The 13,154-nt window shown below is 37.3% G+C and overlaps 1 protein-coding gene across 1 annotated transcript; it reads left to right on the top strand.

The window, feature by feature from the left end:
- Positions 1 to 10,260: 10,260 nt before the first annotated feature.
- Positions 10,261 to 10,470, top strand: LOC100775054 (40S ribosomal protein S28). Its single transcript, XM_027389742.2, has one exon. The coding sequence runs from the start codon at positions 10,261 to 10,263 to the stop codon at positions 10,468 to 10,470; it is 210 nt and encodes a 69-aa protein (XP_027245543.1).
- Positions 10,471 to 13,154: the final 2,684 nt, after the last annotated feature.

The following is a 13,154-nucleotide window of genomic DNA, read 5'->3' as shown; positions in this document are numbered from 1 at the left end:
GACCATCAAGTTAATAAAGTAAGACAAGACGCCCTCAAACCAAATAGCACATGTTTTCTCTAGTATGTAGATTTCAGACTGTGTAAAAAAAAAAAAATTGACTTGAAAAGAGACAGGGTTAGTGGGAGGGGATAAAGAGGCAAAGAAAGTAATGGGGAGTGAATTAGATAAACAAGCATGATTTACGTGTAAGAGAACGTCATGATGAGATCCGGCGTAATGTACAAAGAATGTACACTAATTGAACTGGCAAAAGAGACACAGAGAAATCAAAGAACTACTTACAACCACTCAAGGAAAGGAGGTCCACAGATAGAATACACATCCCAGAATAGAGTAACTCTATTAATAGTAGATATTGAAATATGGACTTTCAGAAGACTAGTATAATTGGAGAACCATCAACTCTTTGAGAGTTCTATGTTATATATCAGAGAAGTCATAGAAATGGTTACAAACGTAAACTCTTAAGTCTAGATAAGGAGATCATCCATGTGTGGTGGTTTGAAGTCAGAGATGTGAAAGATAAGGGCCAGCAGGAATGTGGTCCGAATGAAATGAGGGCTGAAGGAGGGAGCCTTCTTGACTATCTTCTGCTTAAGGAATGGTTTGAAAAAAAAAAGTACCCAAATTAATGTCTATTCATCATTAGCTAGTTTAATGCTAATAATTTTAATTAAATTTTTCTATTTTTGCTTATAATTGAGTTCTTGTTATTTTCCCCCTAACATATTACCTTTTTAGGCCAATATTGTGCTATGAATAATTGATTATATGGTGCACAACATAAAACTATGATTGGTTTGTACCATTTCACAAACACATGCAATATACTTGGGTTACTTAGTGATTTATTTTTACTTTGGTAAAGGTGAGCATAAAAACAAATTGAAGTTATACAGCTTTTTAATGAAACACCTCAAATGCTAAGGAAAGATGGATGAACAGTAATAAAACATAAAATGCATTTGGGCAATGATATTGAAATAGGTGTGTGATCTGAATACCTGTAGGTGGGCAGTTCTGTGCCGAACTGATTGGAGCTTGACGAGAAAGATTTAACTCTTTCAGTCACAGATGAAAAACATTCTTTCCTTGAATAGAGTATGTACTATTCTGAAGATAATGAATTTAGTCTCTAAAAAGATACAGATGAAACAGATATGAGAACAGAACAAATAATTATACTATCATAGTGATAGAGAAAAAATTATCAAAATTTTCTTAAGCAATTTGGAAGTGGATGTTTTATTGTGTTATGTCATATAACTGGAATTAAAGTTCTTTTACAGCAAAAGCAATATTTCTCAAGTTGAATAGAAGACCCATTTTGTAATATTTATAAGGAAACTGTCAAAGTACAACCAAACTAATAAAAAGCACACACTTAACAAAGGTAAAATGAAAATTATTCAATATTTTTGAAACTTTGAGGTGAACATTTATGAGGCTGTAGTCCTCCTGAAAGATTCATTTCAATCTTAATAGTTTTCTCTTTCTTCCCCTTGGTTAGAATTTGAGTTCTAGAAGTTGTTTAGAGACCCAACAACTTACAGATAATTATTGAAAATATGCACAAATGATTAGCATAAATTGACTGCCAATGAATAACATATGCACAGCACACAGACACTCCAAGAGAAGATGTGAAGATTAACATAAGGGAAAATGCTTGAAAGAGTATTTGGCATATATAAAATCCCACCGTTTTACAGCTATTGGGGTCACTTTCTTATTAGCTTTACTTTCAGACGCAGAACTAGACAAACAAAAAACTAAATTTACAAAGAAATACACACATTTTTTGTTGGGTTTTGCACAGTCCAGATTTCATATTCCTGGACTGTTAGCCTTCAAACAATCAGGCCAAGTCACAAATATTCATTGTGACATTTTATTATGATTTTAGAAGTTTTATAATTTTTGCAATGGCTTGAATGAGAAAGCTAGCCTGGGTCTGCTCCCAACACATCTGGAAGCATTCACTAGTGACTGATAGTAGTTTGGTTGGTGTTTAATTTTTCCGTGCTATGAGAAATTTGAAGCAAACAAATAAGAGTGAATTGGATTGGAATGTTCAGAAAGGAATAAAAAGATAGAAGCCTACTGTGCTGAGCAGCTAAAACTGTCCTGAGGAGAGATCACATTAGTTGAAGATACATATATGCGTATAATCATTGTCTCTATGGTATCAACCTCTGAGACCCATACTTTAAATATGAGAATACCCACAGACCATGAAAGACTTTTGTGACAAAGGATGAATGAAGTTCAGGAACTATATTCCAAAATGGACAAAGCAATAAGTAGGCAGAATCTATTTTTCCCTCCAGCAGCTTTCGTGGTTTTTTTTTTTTTTTTACTTATATTGACTTTGTTGTTAAATGCATTTTCTGCCAGTCAATAGCATGTATTGAGTGCCTATTTTATATTAAGCACTACAATAGGACACCGTAAAGAGAAAATTGCATTGATTGACTAGTAACTCAAACAAGTCTCACTTGTAAGATGAGGATTCTACTATTGTAAACAACTTGCAATATGTCAACAGTAGTTCTCAAGAAAATAACTACAGTGGAGAATTTTCTCCAAAAGGTCTCATAAAATGGCATCAAATGGGAAAATAAAGATGCTTGGTTATTAAATACATATTTACTCTTACCTGTACCATTTATTACTAAACTCAATTTCAGGACACATTTTCACTCTTAAAAGTTGTTAGTAGCCGCAAATGATTTTTGTTTATATGGATTTTATTAATTTCAGCATTGCTCTGTCTCTGTCTCTGTCTCTGTCTCTCCTTTGTGCTTACAGTTCAAGATGTGAGTTCCCAGCTTGCTGTTCCTGCCACCGTGCAGAACCATGGTGACATGCAGCAAGCAATCCTGAACACACATGTAAAATACTAGGCGTAACAGCAGACACTTGTAATCCCAGGATTCTGGAGACAGAGACAGGAAGACAACCAGGAACTAGCAGATTGGCACATCTGGTTGAATTAGTGAACTCCAAGTTCAGTAAATACTACACCACACTGAACAGACATATCTAGTAGATTCTGTTATACTTAGATATACAGAATCCAAAATGTTTTCTTTCATAGTGAAAATATTCCATTATCTAATTTTTCATTAAATTTTATTCAGTCTAACATTTGAAAAGCATTGTGTTAAATTAACAAGGCTGTTCTATAATATTGATAAATAAAATAAATATTTACATAAAAGTAATTCTATATTTAATATATTAAAACTAATTTAACTTTTGATCTATGTTTGAACATTATATTATTGTAATCTAAAATCTATTAAATTTCTTATATTAAATTAAAAAACCTGATGACATCAAAGAAATGAAAATAAAAATATGTGCATGATATGATTATAGCTTTTCAATAATATTTTTATTAGTGCACACATCTAAAGAAATCACATGATTGTGCTTAGAAACCTCAAATATTAATCTTAATTGTCTTTAAAATCATCTAGAATGCCTGGGAAGGGACCTGCAATGAAGAGTTTTCTAGATTAAGTTGACCTGTCGGGGCATGTCTATGGGGGATTGCCTTTATTACATTAACGGAGTCAGGAAGAGCAGTAGAGTGTGAGTGGCACGATTTGATACCCAGGAGTTCCTTCTAGAATAGAAAGTTGGGCATTAGCACACATCCATTCATTTGTCTCTCCTAACTGCAGATTTGATGTGACCAGCTGCCCCAAACTCCTACTGCAGTGATCTCATTGTGATGGACTGTGCCTCAAACTGTGAGCTAAAATAAACACTTTCTTCCCTCATCTGCCCATGGCACACATGGCCGTTCACAGCGACAGAAAAAGAAACAGAGACACGAGCAAGCAAATTTATATCTGAAACAAAATTTAGAACAAAGAATCTACATATAGAGAGCATGAGTTCTAATGAGGTTTTAGAGCCCCTACAATGGTGTGAGCATACAGGCAATTGCTCTACATTTTCCTTTGTGCTCAACACCACAGTTGTACATCTCACTTTCAGGCAAGTAGCATAAAGATAACTTACGCAGAATAAACCTATAAAAAGCCATTTTGATTTGTCTTCTACATAATGTCTTTGTTGGGACGAAGGAGAGTGTCTGAACATATGTAAGTTTATGCATGAGGCTCTGCATGGTTGTAATGTGTTTCTGGAGATAAGACTGTATGTATGATGGGGCAGGGAGGACAAGGAATAAGATGGGAGAGACAGAGAGAAGCAGAGAGGGGGGGGCTGTATGTGTCAAAGTTACAGTCTTTGCATCACAAGAGAATTGTTTACACCTTTTTCACTCCTCAGAAGTATGAACAAATATAAATAAATGTCAAAAATACTATTTAAAACTACTCTAGTGAGCTTCAGGGAACCTAGAAATTCCACATTTTATACAAACTGAACTTTTCCCCATGGGCTTTATCTAAGGAAAAAATTCTAGATTTGTATCACAGAATACAAGATACCCCAAAGCTAAGAACCACTGTATCTAGACACTTGCTTTTAATTAGTGTTTTAAACATGCCTCAGGTCCATATTTGGTAACTAGAGTAAACTAACAATTAATAGTATAAGTCGGGTATAAGTAGCTTCTCCTTAATAATCTGTTGGGAGCCGAATCTCAGGGCTTGGCATGAGATCCTAGGCCATGCTTGGCAGGCCACATAGTTAACCTTTACATAGCAGCTCCTTAGAACCTCAGCTCAAAAAAAGAAACAACCTGACCCAGTCCTCCACCCATAGGCTCAGTCACCTAGGCAACCTCTTCCTGGACCTCTTACTCATGAACTCATTACCCTGCCAAACATCCTCTTTGTGGCTTCCTAATATCCTGCCTATACCAACACCTGGTGCACAAACAACCCATTCTGCCGCTCCCCATATCCTGACTATATAAGCTAGCCTGAAAAAAGTAAAGTTTGCCACTTGATCAGAATCCTGTCTTGTGGTCGTTCTTTCTTCATCTCTTGTCCCCATTCCCTATCCCTGACTCTCTTGCCCCAGGTTGACGTCCTGCAAGTTGGGACAATAATCCACTATAGAGTTCTATTCACCATTTTACCTATAAAATCCTTAAACTGGTGTGAGTTCGAGGATAGGCTCCAAAGCTACACAGAGAAATCCTGTCTCGAAAAGCCAAAAAAAAAATACTTAAACTGGCTATGTGATTTACATTAAAATAACAAGAAAAACTATTAGGAACGGTTTATCAGTAAATGTCTGTTCCTAAAAGCTGAACAGTGGGGAAAGGGTATAAATCATTTATGAAGATATTAAATGCTAGATAAGCATAAGGAGACTTTATCATTGGTTACACAGTTTAAGTTGAATAGTTTTATGGTCATATCTCAATTTCTCAGCACTGTGGTTCATGGCTGTGCAAACATTTCTATTCTGCAGTTCTCCTCTACCTTTACAGCATTCTAGACAGGTGACAGACAGTAATGTCCCAGTGTCCTTTGGAGGCTGGCAGGATTCTGGGCCGGTGATTGCACAAACTTACCCATCTGTATTGTAATAACTGTTGTTTTTCATTTCTTGGTAAAATGCTTAATTTCCAAGAGAAAAATAATTGTAGTTTCTGTGTATTCCTAAACATACCAAAACAACAGCATGACATGTACACACATGTACACACATACACAAGCACATGCCTTACTCACTGTGTCATGCTACTGCACTGCCTCAGGGGGGGCTCCTACCACAACACTTCCATCAACACTAACCCTTTTCTATTCCCAACACAAAATGAGTTTTGGATTTCCAAATTTTACAAATATAGAAATATCCATAAGATGGTGCTGTATCTTTAATTTAATTTGGTCAGATTCTTGAATGCTGAAATGCATCTATTACAAATAAGTTTAAAAGTTTGGATTAGACTTTCTCCCTTAATGAAAGTCTTAAGCTGTGTAGGTGACAATGTAAAGATAATCAGAATTTTAAAGCAACTTCACACATGTCACAAAATTGCTACAGTAACTATGTTCCACATCTACCTGCCAACAATGCATTAAGAAGTGATCGAAATTCTCACTTCACCTGGCATTTTCTGAACTGTAGTCACTGTGCACATACCATATTAAGCAAGGGAAGTGCTTGAATTATAGAGATTATCAATTTCCACCCTAGTCAATAGTAGTATCTAAAAGCCCTTTGAAATACCCAGTTTGACTAAAAATTAGAAATGACATTGTATGCAAATTATTTCTTTCAAATGCTGAAGACTTCTGCAAGTATTAATTCAATAGGATGCAATAACTAGAAAAAAGTGTTTTTCGGTCAGGGAAATATGACTTAATGTGTTCATTATATAGTCTGATACAGGGTGATGCCATCATAAATAATGTTTAATTTCCCATTCAGTTAGTGCAGACAGATTTCATAAGTACACTATTTAAAATGGCTATTATTCTGTTATTTTTAAGAAAAATACTTTTATCTTAAAGGAACAAAAAGCTTTTGCCAAGAGGTGACAGGGGCAAGCTTTTTCATAAAAGGAAGAATTAGGTGGCATGAAAGCCAAAGAGATATCCAAAGTAAGAACCTGGTCCTATCAATAAACACATGAAAGTCTCAAATCAGCCATTTAACTGTTGTGAGGAACATTTAACGGTGTGGGTCTAACTTCCATTTATTTTCTCGTTTCTGTTTGGACATTGCCTCCTTCTCAGTGACACCATCATTAGGTGTCTTGTACAAAGTAATAATTAATTGTTGTAGGCATGCATAAGTTACAAAGAATCTGGTGCTACATGATATTTCAAAGGAGGAAAACCTAATGGATATTTATTGTTAGTTAGCTCTTTATTTATTCTAGCTCTTCTGTCATCAATATACTTGTTCTTAAGCAATTATAAAATAATTCTAAGAATAATTTCATAGAATCTGGCATTAGGGAAATTCCCAGAGATCTACAAGAATGACCCCCAACTAAGAATCTAAGCAATGGTGGAGAGGCTACCTTAAATGCCCTTCCCCTGTAGTGAGATTGATGACTACCTCAAATGCCATCATAGAGCCTTCACCAAGTAGCTAATGGAAGCAGAAGCAGAGATCCACTGATGGAGAATGTCCTTCTCTGTATATGTTTATCTTATTGGTTGTTGAATAAAGTACTATTGGCCAATGAAGAAGCAAATTAGGCAGGACTAGGAGTCAAGGAGGATTCTGGGAAATGTAGTAAAAGGAAATCTTGTGATACAGGCAAGAAGTGACATATCAGGCAAACTTATATATAAGCAAGGGCAAGAAGGAAGTCATTCCTTTTTCTCTTCCTCCTGCTCTCTGCTCCAGAGTTGCCATGTGATTCCAGCAAGAGAAGACACCAGCAGCTGGCGTCTGATAAGATAAGTCTTTATGGTTGATACTCAAGACTGAGCTAGCAAGTAAGAAATCCTAGTCAGTTGGCCAAGCAGCATTTGTACCTAATATAAGTCTTTGTGTGTTACTTGGAACCTTAACGTGGCAACAGGTGGAACTCAAGCAGCCTGGCGGAAAGCACCCATATGGCAGCAGGTGGCTTCAGTGAAAAGACTTATCATTACAATCCACGGCTAAGCACTGAGCTGAACTCCTGGAATCCAGTTGTAGAGAGGAAGGAGTGATAAGCAAAGATGTCAAGACCATGCTGAAGAAACCCACAGAAACAGATGACCTGAACAACAAGTTCACAGACCCCAGTCTGACAGTTGGGAAAACAGCATAGGACCAAACCAGGCCCCCTGAACGTGGGTGTCATTTGGGGGGCTTGGGCAGTCTATGGGGCCTCTGGCAGTGGAACCAGTATTTATCCCTAGTGCATGAATGGGACTTAGGAGCCCATTACCTATGGAGGGATACTCTTTGAACCTAGGTACAACAGGAAGGGCCTAGGTCCTGCCCCAAATTATGTGATAGACTTTGATGATTCCCCCATGGGAGGACTCACCCTCCCTGGGGAGTGTATGGGGGAATGGAATGGAGTTTGGTGGGGGACATGGGAGGACAGGAGGGAGAAGGAACTGGGATTGGTATGTAAAATATGATGGTTTGTAATTTAAGTAAAAATTTATTTAAAAAATAAAAATAAATTTAAAAAATTATAAAATAATTCTAAGAAACATTTCCTAAGAAAGAATTAGTCTTTCTGAAAGTTAGGATAAAATTTTATTATTCAAATAGAAATTAAAAAGTCTAAAGTGTTTATGTAAATAGAATAACAAACTACATTCACTTGATAGAATAAATCATTGAAATTAAGAAACTAAAGCCAGGGAGTTGGGCCTGTATCTCAGTAGAGAGCTTCCTTAGCTTATGCACAGCTCTGGGTTTGATCATCAGCACAAAAACTAAAAAAGAAGGAAGGAAAAAACTAAAGTAAAATAAGTGTTTGGCCACCAGTTTCATTAAGATGATCCATCAGTCCTCTAGTTACTTATTTTCCATTCATTTGAAACATTGTTGATGATATGATAAATATTTTCATATGTAATACCTTCCAAAGGCCACTTTCAATAGCAATTTTGTATACCCAGTGAAGAATTAGTCTGATAAGCTATACATTATACTTATTAAAAAGAAGAGAAACCTTACTTATGAACTGTATTTAAGCATTCTTTTTTTTTTTTTTTAAGATGCAGAACTGTTCCACAGACCTGAAGATACAAAGTAGCTATTTAGGAAGAGGAATGGGATCAGCCAAAAGATTAAAGGCCCCAAACACAGGATGTAGCTGCAGAAAATCTGTGTCAATCAAAAGATCATGAAAAATGGCAAAAAAAAAAAAAAGCAGCAAGAGACATGTGATGGAGAATGTACTGTGTATGTTTATCTTATTGATTGTTAAATAAAATACTGTTTGGCCAATGAGACAGCAAGTTAGGCAGGACTAGGAGTCAAAGAGGATTCTGGGAAATGTAGTAGAGAAGTGGTGATCCAAGCAGGAAGTGACATGGCAAGGAGACTCATATTTAAAGAAGGAGAAACAGGAAGGGTCTCTTTTCCCTTCCTCTCTTCCTCCAGCGGAGCGATGTGATCCACCGGCAAGGAGGGACGCCAATAAGGTGTCCAATAAGATAAGTCTTATAAAATATACAGATTTATGATAATTAAGACTAAGCTAGCAGATGAGGAATCCTAGTCATTGGCCAAGCAGCTTTGAACCTAATACAATTTTCTGTGTATTCATTTGGGCCTAACTCAGGCTGGCGGCTGGCGTAAAGCTCACACGTGGTGGTGGGGCTCAGGCGGCTTTTGGCAGAAAGATTTATAATAACAGACATGGGATGTTTTTATAGAAATTCTCCTTGCTTAATTGGTTCAGTGGTTATTTATGAGGAATTCAATTAGAGCCAAGCATTCAGAGAAATGCAGGGAATTGTGTAACAAGAAAATTAGACCCCCCTCCCAAGAAACATAAAGTTTAGAGGAGAAAATATATGTTATAACTAAAGCCACTCAAAGTCATAACACATTCCAAGACAATTGTAAAGTGAGAATTTCTTGGTGTAATGCAGTCTGGCAGAGAGATGAAGAAAGTAAGTGGCCCCTAGCAAACATTTCACGGAGGTAAATTTCATAGTATGTCTGGTATTTGATTCAAAATTATGGCGCAAGGGTGTAGTGGGTGGTGCTTTGGATGAAATAAGATTAGACATATGTTGTAATGAGTATGATGTTTTCAACAATAAAAGCATCCATACATATGGACACACATACACACACACACACACACACACACACACACACACACACACACATTCACACGCGCACACACACAAAGCAACATTGGGAAGCAAGTTAGAAGAAAATGTTAAGATTGTCTCCCAGCATTCCAAGTCTGCCAATCTTTGAACATGAACTGTCCCTAGTTAAAAAAGAAATATATTAAACTCTGTTTACATGTCATTTCAAAAATAATACATTTTGGTCTTGGCATCTTCTTCATACCATGAAATTTTCAGCAACACATGCTCTCTTGTCTCTTTGAAACACAAAGTGCCCATGATGGCAGTGCATTGTTTAGCTGAGCTCTCTTCTGCAGTGTGGGGACCACAGCAACAGACAGACTTTGGTGAAGCAACATTAACCCCGGTGGATCCCGATAAGGAATGCAGGATATGAATTATACTTGTACAATCTTGCTGATTAATTCTTTTTTGTGATTGTATAGATTTTCCAAGTCAGGAATTGTATGTATGGACCAATCTTTGGGCAAATACAATAGATGTTCAAAATGTAAAGTTGAGCCGTCTCCGCCAGATCGCCGCCATCATGGACAGGAGTCGTGTGAAGCATATCAAGCTGGCTAGGGTAACCAAGGTGCTGGTCAGGACCGGTTTGCAGGGACAGTGCACACAGACACGCGTGGAATTTATGGTTGACACCAGCAGCTCTATCATTCGAAACATCAAAGGCCCTATTCTGGAGGGTGATGTGCTCACCCTGTTGGAATCAGAAAGAGAGGCTCAGAGATTACGATGACCTTACTGCTGGGTCCTGGATATCCACCACTTGGCCCATCATGACCTGCAAATATTGAATAACGCAAATGTAAAGTTGAAAAATCATTAAAATAAAAATCTGACGGGCGGTGGTGCATGCCTTTAGTCCCAGCACTTGGGAGGCAGAGGCAGGCAGATCTCTACGAGTTCGAGACTAGCCTGGTCTACAAGAGCTAGTTCCAGGACAGCCTCCAAAGCCACAGAAGAAACCCTGTCTCAAAAATCCAAAAAATAAAATAAAATAAAATAAAAATTCTATGCCAAAAGTAGTTGAAATTGAACTTTTTTGGTAATGCTATAGTTTGTCTTTTAGTATTTTAAATTTACTTATTTTATTCTATGTGTATGAATGTTCGGCTTGCATCGTGTGTGTGTGTGTGTGTGTGTGTGTGTGTGTGTGTGTGTGTGAGTGTGTGTGTGTGTGTGTGTGTGTGTGTGTGTGTGTGTTGTGGATTCTTGGTGCCCTTGGAGCTCCGAAAAGGGTATCAGATTCCTTAGAGCTGAAATTACAGATGGTTTTGAGCTGCCATGCAGGTGTTGGGAATTAAACCTAGATGTGGTGCAAAAGCAACAAACGCTCTTAACTGCTAAGCCACTTCTCTAACCCCTTGTTTGTAACTGTTAATAAATTAGCGGCACTGCTAGAGTAAACTGAATTGCCAATGCATATTAACTAGAGAGGCATCAGTGATTCAGGATTAGGAAGAGCTACTGAAAGATTTTAGCTGAGACAAGGAATTTCACCCAAAATCCTCATGAGCCTATCGGATGAGACATTCACTACAAAGAAAATTATTTCAGTGAAATATATTGTTTATCTTTTATTTTAGTATGTTTAATCTTGGTGAAGCAATGCTGTTCAAATTCCAGTTTAATATTGTAACAATAAAATGTGGAAGTAAAGTAAGCCTTTAATTATACTCCTATTGTATTTCTCTGAAGATCAGCACAGATTTTTTTTTTTTTTTGAAACAGGGTCTCTCTATGTATCCCTGGCCATTCTGGGACTCACTATGTATACCAGGCTTGGACTTACAGGTATCCTGCCTCTGCCTCCCAAGAGCTGGTATTAAAGACTTGCGCTACTAAGCTCAGCCTAGAGTTTCTGAGATTATAAAGGTAACCTAAGCTTTAATAGAAGATAGAACAAATCCATCACTGCAAATTTTACTGCAATTTGATACGTGGAACCAACTATCCACATCATCTAAAGGCAACCTTAATATAACCCTGAACTGACTTCTAGGCTATCAAATGCAAATACTTCAAAAGAAAGACACTGGGGCTAGACAGACAGCACTGTGGAGTGCTCTTCCACAGAACTTCTGTTCAGTTACCAGCTCCCAGTAACTCCGGCTCCAGGAAAACCAATGTCCATTTCTGGATTCTGCACTTGCCTGTATTCATAGGTGTACACATGGGGTGGGGGTTAAGATAAAACAAAACAAAAATCTTTTTTTTTAATTGAGACATTAGCAGGCAATATCCTGGTGCATGGTTATTAAAGGAGGAGGAAGGAAAAATGTGGGTCATATTCCAAACACAGTGCTTGCAGTTTTCAGTCTAGAGACTCATTTGGCTGTTTCTGAACTATCTGTGTTTTATTTTTTTAAGTTGATTGATTGACTTCATAGTATTGGAGATCAACCTGGAGTCTCACACATGATAGTTGAGTGAGTTCTTTGCCATTAATGTATATCCTGACCCCGCTGTAACTTATTGTTTTGAGGCATGATCTCACTACATTTCCCAGTCTGAGATGGATTCACTCTGTAGCCCATGCATGTTTTGATATTGTAGTCTTCCAGTGCCAGACTCCTACATACCTAGACTTACAGATCTGAGCTCTCAGACTCAAGACTGTGTATGTATTCTATAAATAAAGCTTTTCAAACTTCAGAATACTTTAAGTTCAAATAAGCTGGACCAAAAAGGTTCACACTGAAAGACTACAGCAGCACTCACATAAGCTTGGGATTCGCAGAGCATTAGTTTGGCAGTCAGTAATTAGGAGTTAGTCAATAAAACAAACACCTCTGGATGGTGATGGTAAGTCTACTGTTGAAAGAGGATGTAATTTCCTTCACTATTTTCCCATTTCTGTCAAGAACAGAAATGAATTGCTTGCATAATTCAAAACTTCCTTAGTGCTCTTTAAATTTTCTCAGCAGAGGAAATTGGTTTTAAAAGTTTTCCTTCATTCTAAGGTGACAAATATTTACCAAGCACCTACTGACTAGATGCTAGTTACTAAAGATATGGCAAGAAATAAGATGGACATCTTCGTTGAAATTGCAATCTCACCAATGTATTTTTGGACAGTCTCTGGTAGCTATTAATTTTAGGGCAGGTTTATAATGAAAGCTCTGTATTGCTTTGGAGGTTGTCCTGGAACTCACTCTGTAGACCAGGCTGACCTCGAAATCACAGAGGTCTGCCTGCCTCTGCCTCGAGTGCTGGGATTAAAGGTGTGCACCACCAATGCCCCGCTTAGTCAGTTCTTAAAAACTAACATCATAAAGAAAATGGGGGGCAACCAAGTAAAATACATTTACTTTCTAACTTAATGAAATTCTTCCTTATGTCTTACCTTGCTTTTCTCTGTCCCTTGGCGAACAGGAATTGCTTTCTCTTCTCTCTGTATCTCCCCTTTTTTCTCCTCTC

The sequence above is a fragment of the Cricetulus griseus genome (genome assembly GCF_003668045.3).
Source record: "Cricetulus griseus strain 17A/GY chromosome 1 unlocalized genomic scaffold, alternate assembly CriGri-PICRH-1.0 chr1_0, whole genome shotgun sequence".
Lineage (NCBI taxonomy): Eukaryota > Metazoa > Chordata > Mammalia > Rodentia > Cricetidae > Cricetulus > Cricetulus griseus.
Note: the sequence above shows the minus strand (reverse complement) of the source record. Positions and strands in the feature narration are given on the sequence as shown.

What these genes read in the sequence shown, in the direction of transcription:
- LOC100775054 (XM_027389742.2), top strand. Translation starts at nt 10,261, where the DNA reads ATGGACAGGAGTCGTGTGAAGCATATCAAGCTGGCTAGGGTAACCAAG.